The sequence below is a fragment of the Lactuca saligna genome, chromosome 2 (assembly GCF_052625555.1).
Source record: "Lactuca saligna cultivar CGN05327 chromosome 2, ASM5262555v1, whole genome shotgun sequence".
Classification (NCBI taxonomy): Eukaryota; Viridiplantae; Streptophyta; class Magnoliopsida; order Asterales; family Asteraceae; genus Lactuca; species Lactuca saligna.
The window spans coordinates 40,701,047-40,717,187 of NC_136418.1; the positions used below are offsets into that span (position 1 = coordinate 40,701,047).

Genomic DNA, 16,141 nt, shown 5'->3' on the forward strand with positions numbered 1-16,141 from the left:
CTATGTTTGTGACTACTTGTGATTTTATTTGGTTACGATGGCTTCTTGCATGTATGGGTGTTGTCATTTCTCAGTCTGTCACCCTACATTGTGACAATAAAAATGCGATGCAGATTGTAAAGAATTATGTTTTCCATGAATAAACAAAACATATCGGGATTGATCGTCATTTCTTTCGTTATTACTTTCAGCTGAGGACTATCTTGCTATCATATGTACCATCAACCTTACAGATTGTTGATCTTTTTTCATGAAGGTTCAATCGGTGTTTCAATTCTTTTTGTCTGACGGTATTTATTGCAATCACATTATGAATTTGAGGGGTGATATTAGTTTAATAAAATATTTTCTAGGGCTTATTTATGTTGGATCTTTTATTTAGCCATTTAACTATGTTAATTGTACATAACTTTTCTATTTATAGTCTTATTTACTTTTCTCTCGATTACATAATTTTCTTTCAATAACAAAACCCTCTCTTTTTTAGATTGTTATTTGTTTTCAATTTTAAATGCATTTTTAATAAAAATATTTATCTTAACCAATTTTAACATTTGTTCAAGAAATTCACAATTTTTATGTCAAAAAATTAATCTCAAACCTTTTTTCACAACATAAGTAATCAATTTGTGATTTTAATTTTATAACATTGTAATCTTGATATGGAAAGCTTCCAAATACAACATTTTAGAGAATAGCACATACACATCACTAGATATTATTTCAAAATTGTAAACTAAAATACCGAACCATTTTTGTTAAGTAAAGCAAATTTAGGAAATTACAAACACTTATAACAAACCTTGTAATTTTACCCATATAACTTAAAGTCAACCCATCACTGCAAATTGATAAATTGAAATACTCCATTCTAGTTTCCTCAAACTTCAAAACAAAAAAATTAAAAAACATTTATTTATTTACTCTGAAGATTACTAGATGTATAAAACTACATACAATCTCATTGTAAAAACATTTGTTTTCCTAAAGACTATACATTGCAACAAACATTTTTAACTACACATACACCACAATTACCATTACTTTATTAGTGCTAACAACAAGATTACCAAAAAAAATCCTTCCAAATTTTATGCCACGTCAGCATCCGGTAAACTAACATGATGCTGCCCTAATGGTGTGGGGTCCACCACATCAGTTATGAGCTTGTAAACCACTGCAGTTCGGGCAGGTGCATACACCATAAATGATCGAGGTCGGTTATCATGGTTTCCTTCCTGCAAAAAGAAAAAAGGAATGGAATCTGTTAAAGGAATTGGAATCGGAAGGAACTGTAATATGGGTATTTTGGTAATTTTTAATAAAAGAGGAAGAAGGGAATAGAATTCCTTCCGTCCGTCCGTAAAATTTTATCAAACATGGAATCTGACGGAATTGAATTCCATCGAGTTGGGAATCAAACATGCAGTGGAATGGAATCATGAATTCCAATTCCGTTGGATGAAATATTTTTGAATTGAAATTGCTTACAAAGGTGAAAAATTCAGCCTTGTGGTCGAGTCTATCGAAGCCTCCAAATAAGCTATCATCAGAGTCTAGGGCAATCTGAAAAAATGTAGTGTTAGAATAGAATGTGTATATATATATTTTTTTAAAGTAATTAGAATCAAAAATAAAGTATCGGATTAAATGCAAGGAATACTTTTATTTATTTGTGTATTATATCTTCCTAATTTCATTCTTTCCTATTAACCTCATTGTACTTACAAATTTTATTTTTATTTTTTCCGTAGGGTTAAATGCAAGAAACATGAATGTACTTTCATTAATTGTGTATTATAGAATTCTACTTACATTTCTTCCTATTACAGTATTATAATTTGAAAAAATAAATAAAAAAAACAATTATAGTAATCTCATCCATATACAACACATTTTTCAATGGTAGATTTTTCAAAGCATGATGTCTTCATAAGAAAAAGTTAAAAGTCAAAATGCTATAATTTGCAAAAAATTTCAAAGTGCAAAAAAATAGATAAATGAAAGTATGTTGCTATTTATTCCATTTAACCTTTTATTTCTTATCAGGAAATTAAACTTTAAAAAGTCTACCCAATTATAGGAATGGAAATTATTTTGTATTTGGGTAAAAATGTCAAAGTATAATGTTGATATAGGAAGAAAAGAAAGTAAATTTGTAATTTCTTGCATTTACCACTTATAAAGTATCAAATAATCAGTTAACTTTAATATTTAATTTTCTGATTACTTTGACACTAAATATTCAAAAAAAAAATTCTAATTTACAAAAGTATACCTTATACTTTCCAGGGTGTAAGCATCCGACCCTGTAGTCTGAATAACTATTATACCAATGGAAATTAAACACAAAAACCAAGTCTTCTCTTTCAAATATAATTACTTTTTCGCCCTCGTGTTTCCTTGATATATATTGGTGTCCTGAAGTCATGAACTGCACAATAGCAATATATTTTAGTTTTACACATAATAGCAATCTACCACTCTATTTTCTATAATAAAAGACGAGGAGGACATTTAGGTCTTTTGCACATTCCATATCCCACATTTCTGATTAAGACAAAAGATTGAAACTTTAACTAACATTATGAGCTTCTTCAAGATGCTGCATAGCCTGATCGAATTCTTGCAATCCATGGTATCTTAAATAATCGGCATCACCCTATGAATACAAGTGAAAAAGGGTATTTTGGTAATTTGATGAAAAAGAAAAACGGAATTAAATTTAAGAATATGGTGTGAAATCCATTAAACATGAAAATTTAAAAGATTCCAGTGGGGAATTGAATTCCAATTCCATTTGGCAGTTAAACATGCCATGGAATGGAATGGAATCTCAATTCCAATTCCAATTCCAATTCCAATTCCAACCTTCTGAATTACTTTATTTAAATAATTACATAATTAGTGTTTATAGATTAATTTAATATATTAACTGATCTTACCAGATCAAATCTTCGCCTACACTTATCAAAGCTATTACCATTCCCAGGTATAAACCTTCCATCTGGAAGCCGTTGATCAGCTCTTGGAAAATCTATCCACTCTGATCAAGGGGCAAAATAGGAATTTAACATATTTGCATTTTACCAATATGGGGATTGTACTTTATTTGTAAAAGAAACTTAAGTTATGTTGATGCTATATTGTTTCTAAAGGGAATTGTTATATTATGGATAAACAAATATGTTGGTATATGTATATTAGATTAAGAAGGGTAAAATGGTAAAAAATACATACCAGGATGGCCGAATTCATTTCCCATGAAATTTAAATATCCTTCTCCACCTAATCCCATTGTAATAAGACGTATCATTTTATGCAATGCAATTCCACGATCTATAAGAGGAGTTGAAGGTCTATCTAATGCCATGAATTCATACATATCCTGTTGTCAATTCAACAAAAATATTATTATTTCTAAATTGGTAAAAAAAAAAAAAAAAAAGGTTACGAAAACCATCGAATTCATGAAAAGGGTTATAAATAATGTGTAATTTATTCAACTACAATTCACTTTTTCTCAGTTTATGCAATAAAGTAGTCTTTAGACAAAAGATTTATGAAACAATAATTCACTTTCTTAAAGATTTATGCAACAATGTTTTTACTTTTTCACCGATTTATGCAACCACAATTCAACTAGTTAAGCAGATTTTACTTATAAAGTAATGCATATTTCGTATAAAAAAAACATTTTGTTGAATAACTGTGAAAAAAAAAATACAACAATGTTGCATAGATGAATGAACATTTAGCCCTTTTCTGAAAATCGTTATAAAAAGGGTTAATCTCAAAATAGACCTTATATCGTGTGTTTTTTTCTGGATTAAACCTTAAAATTATTTTTTGATTGAAAAACACCTTGTATTTTTTCGTTTTTTTCCGAAAAAGCCCTCAACTTTGTATTTTTTTCAAAAAAAACCCTCAACCTTCTAAATCCTTCAACATAAATCCTCAAAAAAAATTTAGTTTTTCTCAAAAAAAACCTCACGTTTTACAAAAAAAAAATTTAACAAAAGGACTAAAAGGGCCGGAAAAAATTTAAAAATAATACAAGGTCTTTTCTTTTTTGAGATAAATTTACAGTTTCCCTATCAAAGTTTACCCAAAACAATCAAAATTTTGAAATGCACAATGGTAAAAGAGTATTTTATTTCAAAATAAATAAATAAATAAATAAATAAAAATAGTTATAACCTTATCCATAAGCCAAAATGCAATAGTTTTATCACCAACTAAAGCTTGATCATGACTTTCTGCATAACAAACACACTTTTCTGACCATCTTCTGTTAGTAAGTGTGTGAATTATATCTCCCATTTTCCAATCTTCATCCCTTAGCCTATACCAAAAATAAATAAAATAAATAAATAATAATAATAATAATGTTCAAAATGCAATTTTTTATGGCCATATATAAGTTATATGTAGATATTGGCTAGTAGTATCAGCACTCCTAAACCTAATACTTTCCCAAAATTGAAGGGAGAATTTCATCTATATCCTTGTAAAATTTCATAATTACGTATATATCCTTATAAAACGTATAAACCCCAATATGGCTAATGTACTTTAAATGTTATATGTTGTTGTTATAGGTAAATGGCAAATTTTTATTTACATGTAGACAAGGGAAATTGTCAGAAAAGTCCCAATATTTTCGGAAAATTTTCACTTTGGTCCCAAATTTTTTTTATTTGAATATAAAAGTCATGATTATTTGATTTTACACGATAATGTCATTTCCTGTTAAAAGGGAATATAAAAAAAAAAAAAAAAAAAAGGGGGGGGGGGGGGGGGGGGGGGGGGGGGGGGAGTTTTTGTTAATTTGAGCCAAAATGAAATAATCGGGATTTTTATGTTCAAAAAAAAGATTTTGGGACTAAAGTGAAACTTTTCCGAAAATATTGGGACTTTTCTGACAATTTCCCTGTAGAGAAATGTAAGTATGTTGCTATCATGAGTAAAACGCCAATATTGGTAGAAGAAAAGGGCATTGTTATTTCACATAAGTAGATGCCCAAGGGGTAAATTAGGAAATCTATAAACATCTATTATCCATATGCACACATTCATCTCAACACTTTTTCTCTTTATCTCTTTCATCTTTTCTTTGAACATCTATCCATAGAATGAAGTGAATAAATCATAACTAATTTTTGCAATATGAAACCTTTTACTCATAAGAAAAAGACATAAAAAGAAATTAGAAATTTAGAATTTTGCATACTTAAGAAGCTCAATCCACTTATCAGCAACTGCCATATGCAAACGATAATCAAATCCCACACCACCATCTTGTACAGGAATACAAAATGTTGGCATTCCACTCACCTACAAAAAAAGTCAAAGTCAAACTTTGCATAATAAAGCTTTAAACAAATCATCTCATTAAGTGTGATGTCTGTCTAAAAACAAAGTGTTGTATGAACAAAAACAGGATCCTTCTTGGGCTGAATGAACCTTGTCTAAATGACGATTTTACCCTTGATAATGAATATCAAATGATAACTTAGATTGAAGATAATATTTGATGAGAATGTAGGATGAGATGAAAAGAGACATACATCTTCACCAATGGAGATTGCTTGAGGGAAGAGGCCATGAATAAGATCATTAACAAGCATCAGATACACCACAGCATCAACATCAGTTGTTAACCCAAAATACTCACTGTAGTTTCCAGTAAAAGCTACCTAAATATAATAAAATGAGTTTTAATTACAAAATTAGTTTTGACTTTTGATTTGATACTCTCAATACTAAATGCATATAATAACTAAAGGCTACTTAAATAGCAACAGAGTTTGATTAATTTCTGTATTATATACTACTACTTCCATTACATTATACAGCTTTCAATTTATTTCCATTTCCAGTTATTGTAGTGAAAGTTGCTTTTGTATTTGAAAGCCACTGCTATAAATATAATTTGGCAGACTTTTCAATGGTTTTATGCAGAAAAGTCGCATTATTTTGGGAAATTTTTTGATAAAGTCCTAATTTTTTTATTTGTTTTTTTAACAGAAAAAGTCCCGATCATTTAATATTTTGCCCAAATTAACGAAAAAGTCTCATTAACTTGGGAAATTACATAATCTGTCTTTTCCTGTTAAAATAAAAATAAGGACTTTTTCGTTAATTTGGGCAAAATGTTAAATAATCGGGACTTTTCTGATCAAAAAAAATTAGGACTTTATAAAAAACATTTCGAACTTATATTCATCCTATTATACACAAAAAATGCAACAATTTACCTGTAAACCATGATGTGTATACATCATTGAAGTGACTCCATCAAATCTAAATCCATCAAACTTATATTCATCCAACCACCATCTTGCATTTGAAAGAAGATATCTTAGCACCTGAAGAAAAAGAAAAAAAACACCATTAGTACATTAATTTAGGGAGTAAATTACACAAATGGTCCCTATGGTTTGGGGTAATTTTCACACTTAGTCCCTAACTTATCTTTTTAACTCGGAAGGTCCCTGCTGTTTGTTTTTGTTACGCACTTGGTCCCTATCTTATCTAAAAAGATTATTATTCAAATAGAGAAAAATTGTAGGGTAGGTAAGGTAAGGTGAGGTGGGGGTGTGTTTATTTAAATAAATTAAAAAATCAAGGGCAAAATAGTCTTTTTAGGGTAAGACAGGGACCAAGTGTGTAACAAAAACAAACGGTAAGGACCTTCTGAGTTAAAAAAAATAAGTTAGGGACCAAACACGCAAATTACCCTAAACCATAGGGACCATTAGTGTAATTTACTCTAGTTTAAGTGCTAATAACAAATGAATTCATCATCAATTAAGTTTTTTTTTTTTTTTTTTAATTTAAAAATTTTTACCTCCCAATGTCCATAGTTAAAAAGGCGAGAATCCCACATCCAATGATAACCCCTTTCTCCAGAATGAAAGTATTGACTATCAGTTCCATCAAACATATTTAATCCATCTAATGTGTTGTTTGATGAATGACTGCATTTAAAGAATTAATTAATATATAAATATAATTAAATAATAGAATCAAATTGGTGGATACCATATTATTGAAAGAGAAAAAAAAAAAGCCTTTAGTTTTACTTCATTTGTCATCTTATTTGAGATGATAATATAATAAGATTGGGTAGATTGAAACACGTTTATGTAAAAGTAGGTCAATTTCGGTTATATTTTAGGGGAAAATACACAAAAGAAAAACATATTAACTGCTTAACTATTTTTTGTAGTGATTAAAAGATTATATATTTCTTTTTACCATTTTACAGTTACTCGGTTTTAAAAGTGTCTAAAATACAAATAAGCACAACTTACCTTTACCATTTGATCAATTTAGTTATTTTAATTCAAAAAGTGAAGTAAAATAGTCATAGCAACTTACATAACCACAATATGCATAGTGGCAGAAATTTTATTTTATTTTTCAGGTAAATCATATAATAATACTTACCTATGCACAATATCCATGAGAACAACGAGACCTAATTCATGTGCTTTATCAATCATTGATTTAAGATCATCTGGAGTTCCACATCGACTACTAGGTGCAAAGAAATTTGTCACATGATACCTATTGCATCAAACAAAATATTCAACTTTTCATTAAACACATTATAACAATAACAATAAACAATAAACAATAAATAATAACATAAACAATAACAATAACAGTAACAGTAATATTAACAATAATATTAAGTTGATAACAATAACAATAACAATAACAGATAAAGAAGTACCCAAAGCTAGCATAATATGAATGCTCTTGAATAGCCATGATTTGAACTGCATTGTAACCGAGTTTTTTTATGCGAGGGAGAACATCGTCTCTAAAGTTAGCATACGTGTTGATCATTGGTTCCTATTTAAAAATAAATAAATAAATAAATAAAAATACAATCAATATTTGTGATGATAACTTATCATTCACATTCATAACATATTAACATCACATTCTAACACATTACATGCCAAAACCAATGTGCCCTGTTTGGTTTCATAGAAGGAATTGGAATCTCAAATTCCATTCCAAGGTGTGTTTGGTTGCCAAACCAATGGAATTGAATTCCAGGATTCAAAATCATTCCTAGGGATGGGATTTTAAAAGGGAATTCCATTCTTAAATTTTTCACTAAAAGACCAAATTGTTCTCTTAAAACCATTAAAACACAAACATATTCTTTCTTTTTTCATCATTCTCTCTTCACCTTTATCAACCAAACACATGACATATTACAATTCCTTCAGATTCCAATTCCTTTAACGACTTCCATTCCTTCCAATAAGTTCAATAACAACTTTTTACTTTTATTTTTTAATCTTTTATCTAATAACACAACAAAACAAAAGATTTAATCCATATATAATTAGAGAGGAAAAAGAGATACACACCGTACTACTCATTCCCACATGTGCCTCATAAATCCTAAGAGATTTCGGCTTCTTTGGTCTTGGATGTTGAAACACGTATTTTTCCTATTAAAAAATTTCACCATATTATCAATTATCCACAATTTTTTAAAAAAAAAATAATTATTTAAACGATAAATACCTCTTGTGGGGGATCATAGTATATTCCATTATAAGGAATCTCACCAGGTGCTTGTACTGAAAACTTGATCCAAGCAGGAATCGAGTCTTTAATGCCAGATGGCGTATCCATACGAATCTAAAAATTTGTCATAAATATTTATATAATTATATAATATAAAGATTTAGCTCCATTTATTTATAAAACAATGAAATAAAATTTCATTGTGAATTTGGTTTCTAGAATATAGTGACATTGAACAAAACTAAAACTTGGGTACTATTTAATGAAATTGTTTCAACTGACACATCATACGTCCACATCATCAATAAAATCATGCCACATCATCAAAAATATAAAATTATACCTTTACTCGAGAACCATGAGGAATAGGTGAAGAATCATCAACATTGTTTGGCAAAAAGATCTCCCACACACCAAATTCGTTCTGTTCATAATAAAAATGGCATCAAAAGTTACAAATTATCGCTAAAGAAAATCAAATTTTAATTTTTGGAGATTTAAATACCAAATATGTAATAATTTAATCAATAACATACCCGGGTCATAACATCAGCATTTGGATTCCAGTTGTTGAAATCTCCAATAAGTGAAGCAGACTAGAATTAAATAGTTAAATTAACATTTAGAAAATAATAACAATAATAATAATAAATGTATAAGGTACTACTACAAACATATGTATATAAATATTTACAAATTGCATTAGGGTTTTATACAGAAAAGTCTCATTATTTTGGAAAAAATTTTATAAAGTCCCAATTATTTAACATCTTGCTCAAATTAACGAAAAAGTCTTTTTTTAATTTTAACAGGAAATGGCAGATTATATGATTTTCCGAAAATAATGGGACTTTTCTGCATATAAAAATGATTTTAACAATTTTGTTTGTATTATTCCCATGTCATTTAGAAGAAAAAACAGATATAATCACTTCATTTCCCAATTCTGAACATCTTTATATAAATATTATGACTTCAATTTTCAATAATAATTAGTTTAAATTCAGAAAAAATAACAAACCTTTGCCCCAGGTGCCCATTCCCTATAGGTGATACCTGTTTTACTGGAAAAATAAACAAAAATAGAATCAAATACAAGTAGCAATTTCGACCCGTTTACCTAAAACGGGTCGATTTGGGTTATATTTTATCTCCAATAGGTCAAATTAGTAAAAAACAAAACGGGTCAAATGGGTTGAAAAGTTTGACACTTAAAAGGGTTCCATAATGTTTATCTGTCTTTTTGACCCAAAAAAGTCAACCTTTCAATATCATATCACGAAATCACATTTTAATATCTTATTTGTATAACAATATATGCTTCAATGTAATAAACTAGTAATTATATCACCAATATCTATTTATAAATATAAATATAAAATTATAAATATTAAATACCTTCGAGTGAAACCTAATTTCTCATAACCACGTGAAAACGCCTCCAAACCACCTTCATATTTGTCAATTGCTTCACGTATCTTTTTGTAATGTGAATATCTGTATTAAAATATTATTAAGTATTAAGAAAAATGGGATAAATGAATATTGTACTTTCATTTATTTGTAAATTAAAGCATCCTACTTTAATTTCTTTCTATTGCAACATTGTACTTCAAAGAATCTACCAATTTATAGCATACTTTCTATTTTTTTTTTTTTTCTTATTAAGACATTTCAAAACTTTTTTTTATTATCAAGGCATTTTACTTTCAAAAATCTACTCAATTACATAATTGCACTTATAGTTATTCTTATTAAAGCATTTCTTATTGTAAAATCTACAAAATCATAGCAATGAAAATTGCTATGTATTTGTATGACATTGCAATAGTTGATTATAGGGAAATTGTCAGAAAAGTCCCAATATTTTCGGAAAAGTTTCACTTTAGTCCCATAAAAAAAAAATTGAACATAAAAGTCCCGATTATTTCATTTTGGCTCAAATTAACAAAAAAGTCTTTTTTTCTTTAAACAGAAAAATGACATATTATCGTGTAAAATCAAATAATCACAACTTTTCTATTCAAATTTCTTTTTTTTTGGGACTAAAGTGAAACTTTTTCAAAAATATTGGGACTTTTCTGATAATTTCCCGTTGATTATAATGTTGTAATAATAGAAAGAAATGAAAGTAAGATGCTTTAAAAATTAATAAAAATATCTCACCTATATTCAAGATGTTCACGATGATTGCTTAAAAGTGGATCAATTTCATATATTCTCTCCCCTTTTCCAGGAGGAGGAATCGATAATTTTCTAATTTCTTCACTTTCTTTATCAATATCAAATAAAGAAACTAAATCTACTTCCTCCATAGCTGCAATATCTTCAACAAGAACTGGTGAAGCAACAAAATCCTTTTCATTTATTTCATCAACTTGTTCTTCATCAAGATTTATCTAAATCAAAGAATCAAAAAGCACCATGGAAAATGTATGAGGAAAAATTATACCTTTACTTAAATCAAGTGTCAAACAACTTATCTCTTAATATTGTTTACAAAAGTAAAGAACTTCAATTAAAAAGTTAGAAAGAACAATTATATTTTATAAACATACTTGATACTACTATTGTTTTCAAAGTCGTTTACTAATAGTGTTATAAGATCTAATAAAATTATAATTAACATTTCAAGAATTAGTCTTTGATTACAATTGTTCAAGTCAAAATCGACATAAACAACCAAAAAACTTAATACAAAAGATAAAGAAGCAAAATGCATATGATTTTCCATTTAAAAGCATTCCTCCTGAAAGTTTTCACAAGTGCTATAAGATCTAATAGTGTAGAAAACTACAAATGAAAATAAAATTTTGTTATTTTGGTGGAATAAAAATTGTTATGATAATACAATTACATACCCTAATTTGAAAATGTGAATGCATGCATATTAACATACTTTGGAATGTTCAGAATCTTCATCAAGAGCTTCTAATTGCTCAGTTGAAGAAGAATTATCAAGAACTTTCTCTGTTGCTCCAACTATAAAAGATTGAGATTCAGATCTTCCAGCTATAAACTTCCCTATAAAGAAAGATCCAATTACACAAGGAAAACATATATGAGGGCAGATTTGTAGAATGTTAGGACTTAATAAGTCCTTCTTTTTGTATTAAGTAAGAAAAACACTCTATATATATAGTTTACAGGATTGAGTTTTGTCCCCATTGATCCAATCAAAACCTTAAAGAAAAAAAAAAAAAAAACAGAATAGTTCATATAGTGAATTGTTCATAAGTTTAAAAGAGTAGCATAATAGTTGAATAAGATACAATTTTTTTATTATTTGATGACAAATGATCCAGATATGGAGATGTGGAGATATGAATTTGCTTTAAGAAAATTAATTATTGAGATAAATGTAGAATTACCTAACTAGCCCTAGTGGGATACACCTAATTATCTGATTATGATTCTTTGGAATTTGCAATAATCACTTTGAAAATGCCCCTATGATTGTGTATTTGCTAACATAAAAACTTGCGAACATTCAATCAAAATCGCTAACAAAATGCAATGTCGGATAGGAAAAATTAGGATTTGAAGAAAGGTAGTTCTGTATGCGAATACTATTCCACCATTAATGTCGACATAACTTATGTTCAGACTCGCGCATTCATAACATTCGATCGTCAATCAAACAAACCAATAAATGCCCACTTCAACATAAGCAGAATAGAACAAATCGACAAATCGAGACCTTCACTTTACAAATATAGCAAAAACGAGAAACCACGTCGGTGAAAATTCAAACATTTTGAGCATAAGCAAAAAGAAACGAAAACCCGTTTTTCAAGCACATAATTAAGCATAAACAAGTGGAGACAGGAATCGCAGAATCATCAACATAGATTTCATAGATTGTATGCTTGAAATGAAACACTTACGAGTTAATGAAGTTTTCCTCAACAAGAGTGACAGATTTGTAGAACTAGAAGCAGCAACCGTACTCCTCCGATCAGCACCAGAGTGGGAAATTGATGGAAGAGTATTCAATCGAATTCCAGGCAGTGTATAAACCATTTTTCTTGTATGGTTTCTGGATTAATAATCAAGAAACAAGAACCCTTTGTGAGATTTTAGATCTATAATGGGGTAGAGAGTCACAGAGTTCTAGGCGCCAAGAGAACCGTGATAAATTAACTGATGCATCAGCATGTGAAAGTGGATGGGCTTCGGCCGTGTATGCATGGAGTGATGGAGATTTTGCAATCTGTGCATATGTGGGGCCCATTGTGGGCTATTTTGGATTCTCCATTGTTGAAACTTGAAACTTGAAAAGTTACTTGTATGGCCCATTCACATGGGAGACTAGATGAGATATGAGAGGCCATTACACAAAAAAGGTTTTTGCCTTTCACTTGATTTAGAAAGTTTTTTTTTTTTGCCTTTTATGAAAATATGGTAGGATATTCTTTCACTTAGATAGCCTTGTCATAGTTAATGTGAGTTTGTAAAATAGATGGTTCGGGTAAATTTGTAGGATGGATCATAACATGTATATTAACTTGTTAACACTTTTATTATCCATTCAAACAAATAAATAATAATAATAATAATAATAATAATGATAATAACTTTTTTCATGATAAATCGAAGTAGAAAATTGTAAAACTCTTGCATATACGTTGTGTTAGTTGTTTATTCATTTAGTTGTATTTATTTTATCTAGCATCAATTGGTTATAATTCAATTGCCAAATATGACTTTATCATTTGGAGCATGCTCATGGAGCATTTGAGCTCAATTGAGCATTTGGGGTTCACGAAGCATGGAACATTGGAATGGATCATCTGACAAAGGAACAGATCGTCTGGAAGGGGGTATGGAGCATCTAAAAGAGGTTTGGAGTAACTTAGAGCACTTGGAGTAGAATGGAGCAACATGTTGCGCCAAGTGGAAGGAACTTGTGCCATTCAAGTTGAAGTTGTGCCAAATGGATGGAACTTGCGCCATTCATGAGGGTATTGCGCAAAGTGGAAGAATGTTGGGCCAAACTAGTTGATGTTGTGCCAAATTGAAGATTTTGTGACATGCTTGAAGGATGTTTGTGTCATCCTTGCACAAGATGGGCTATCTTGGTGCAAGATTTGTCATCTTTGGTTTCTTGATGAACCATGGTATCCATGATGAGTGATGAGCCATGTATGCTATGAAGTTATCTGTGATGTTCAGAAGTTGAATATGCTCAAGGAATATACCATGTTGTGCCACCATTATGGATGTTGGGCCACTAGTGTTCATGATGCGTCACCTGTGCATCATGATACTCCACTATGGCTCATAGTGCTCCATCATGTGTGTTGTTGATGCTCATGGGTTGTATGACATGGATGAATTTTACAGAAGATGATGTATGGTAGATTATGATTGGTTGACACCTTTCATGGGCCTATGGGCCAATGGGCTTGGCCCATTAGGGTTTTAGGTCTAATCCCTCAAGTATAAATAGGGATGCATGTTATGTAATTTGAAGTGTCTTGTTTTTTGTATCCTTGGTGAGTAGGCAAATCTCCGTTAAGTTGTACTTGTAACTTCAGTTTGAGAACTCTGTGAATAAAGAATACTCCCCTTTTGTCTGTAAACGAAGGTCACCTTGATCAAAACACATAAATATTGTGTCTTGTGTACTTTTGGTTTCGTGTGTTGTCTGCATTGCTTCATAACAAGGGTCATCACAACTTGGCAAGTGTGTAACGTCCCAAAATGCTAAGTAAAATTCTCAAATTTTAAGTCGACCAAAACATTCATTCATTACTTTCCAAAAGCCATCAAATATCAAAATGTATCATAAATCATCAGAGTATATAACATAAGTCATAAAATGCAGAATGACAATAGATGTGATGCAATCAACTCGAGCTCTTCCCCTTGGAACCGGAAGTACTTGAAAACATTTAAACCACAAAACATAAGCACAAAGGTTAATAAGTTCCCCAAAATACCACATACAATATAAGAACGGACCCATCCCATCATACATGCTTCGGGCCCAGTCCATGCATTTGGGTCTAGCCCCTATCATCGGGCACAACCCATATCAACAGGTCCAGTCCATATCATCGAGCCTAGCCTATCAAAACATACATATACATGCAAGTGTCACATAAACAGTCTAGCATCCTATCGTACAGTGAGAAGACTCACCTGTCTCACAAAGTCAGCTAACCACAACTCAAGTCACGCAACCAGAGCTACAACATACCTAACAAATCATACAAGTTCCAACATTAGTTTATACTTCTAGAACTAGTAATTTAATCAAAATTCAACCCAGGTAAAAAAGTCAACGGTCAAGGTTAAAGTCAACTTTCCCCAAAATAAGTGTAACTATCATTAATAAAATATACTTTATACATTATTGTTTATGTGGAATGATCACAAAGTGAATGAAAAGAGGAAATTAATGTAGTACTGTAGTGTTGTATTATAGTAACTACTGCTGTACTAACTACCTTAAACCGGATTTATATCAAGGTATTATGTGATTTGATTGTACCATACTATCGACTATAAACACGACGATGAAAGACATCGGAAGTAATGACATTTGGCACCCGTAGACCTGCAGGTCCTACTGTAGCAAGCAACAAAGGTGTAGGATAGTTAATCCAGTATTGATCTATACGCAAACTCACGCTCTCCCTCCAGGAGATTCTAGCTACAAATCGAGCCATGGCAGTGATGACATGCCCCGAAACAGTGGTTCACATTTATGTTATAGTATACTTGTATATGTATTGTATGTATTAGTGTAGTGAATGTATTGTTTCTCGTTATAGTATTCTCTATCTGTTTCTCATCATAGTATAGTTGTATAGTTTCTCATAGTAGTAAGTTCTCTTAGTTTCTCATCATAGTATAGTTGTATAGTTTCTCATAATAGTAAGTTCTCTTAGTTTCTCATTATAGTATGTATTGACTCATGAATCAACTAACTCTTTGTATGCTTCATTGAACTAGAAGTAATGAGTAGTATATCCCTAAACTATACCTATTATAGTTTACTAGTAGAATTGTTTGCATGACTGAATGTATTGAACTGAGATAAAAGCCTTTATATTTATACATATATACATAATATATAACTAAGGGTCAAACGACACTCGGACAAACAGCAGGGCACTCTAAGTCCATAACCAAACAAGGAACATGAAATAAAGTGAGTTGTCAGTCCTAAGTCCTTCAAACCTTACTTATATAACTATCTATGTATTAGAAATGGTTTTAACGATATATAAGTTTGAAATTTGTAATAGAAAAGGTTTGATACATAAAAGTGAATTTAATAAAGAGTTTAACATTTAAAAGAGTTTGATAAGCAGTTTGAAGAAGTTTGTTTGATAAAACAGTTAAAAGTATAGTAAATCCATTGTTTGATAGTTATTAATCACTTGTATCCCCTCCCCCCCATAAAAGCATTTATAATCATTTAAAAGGTTGATTAAGGGGTATGAACTCACATGTAGTGAGTGGATTGGATGAACAAGTGGTGTAAGATGCTAGGTGTCAAGTGAAGACTTAAACACACACACTGATCCTATTTAACATATAAAGACACATATATGTATCTAATTAGTGA

At 30.1% G+C, this 16,141-nt stretch overlaps 1 protein-coding gene across 1 annotated transcript; it reads right to left on the reverse strand.

The window, feature by feature from the left end:
• Nucleotides 1-901: 901 nt before the first annotated feature.
• LOC145030889 (1,4-alpha-glucan-branching enzyme 2-2, chloroplastic/amyloplastic-like) lies at nucleotides 902-12,775 on the reverse strand. The gene is made up of 22 exons (XM_078979328.1): nucleotides 12,447-12,775; nucleotides 11,459-11,583; nucleotides 10,726-10,958; nucleotides 9,958-10,056; nucleotides 9,581-9,623; nucleotides 9,096-9,155; nucleotides 8,903-8,983; nucleotides 8,557-8,673; nucleotides 8,397-8,480; nucleotides 7,745-7,866; nucleotides 7,456-7,575; nucleotides 6,854-6,983; nucleotides 6,261-6,371; nucleotides 5,571-5,699; nucleotides 5,234-5,337; nucleotides 4,201-4,345; nucleotides 3,241-3,388; nucleotides 2,946-3,046; nucleotides 2,585-2,662; nucleotides 2,279-2,434; nucleotides 1,492-1,566; nucleotides 902-1,238 (listed from the first exon to the last, which is right to left on the reverse strand). Exons 1-22 carry the CDS (start codon nucleotides 12,580-12,582, stop codon nucleotides 1,092-1,094), a joined length of 2,544 nt encoding a protein of 847 aa, XP_078835454.1. The 5' UTR covers nucleotides 12,583-12,775; the 3' UTR covers nucleotides 902-1,091.
• Between the last annotated feature and the right edge of the window lie 3,366 nt (nucleotides 12,776-16,141).

Excerpts from the sequence above, each read along its gene's own strand:
- LOC145030889 (XM_078979328.1), bottom strand. The coding sequence starts at position 12,582 with ATGGTTTATACACTGCCTGGAATTCGATTGAATACTCTTCCATCAATT. Across the intron at positions 10,057-10,725 it reads CGTGAACATCTTGAATATAG|ATATTCACATTACAAAAAGA; the intron begins GTGAGATATTTT and ends ATTTTAATACAG. Across the intron at positions 3,047-3,240 it reads AAATGAATTCGGCCATCCTG|AGTGGATAGATTTTCCAAGA; the intron begins GTATGTATTTTT and ends CCCCTTGATCAG.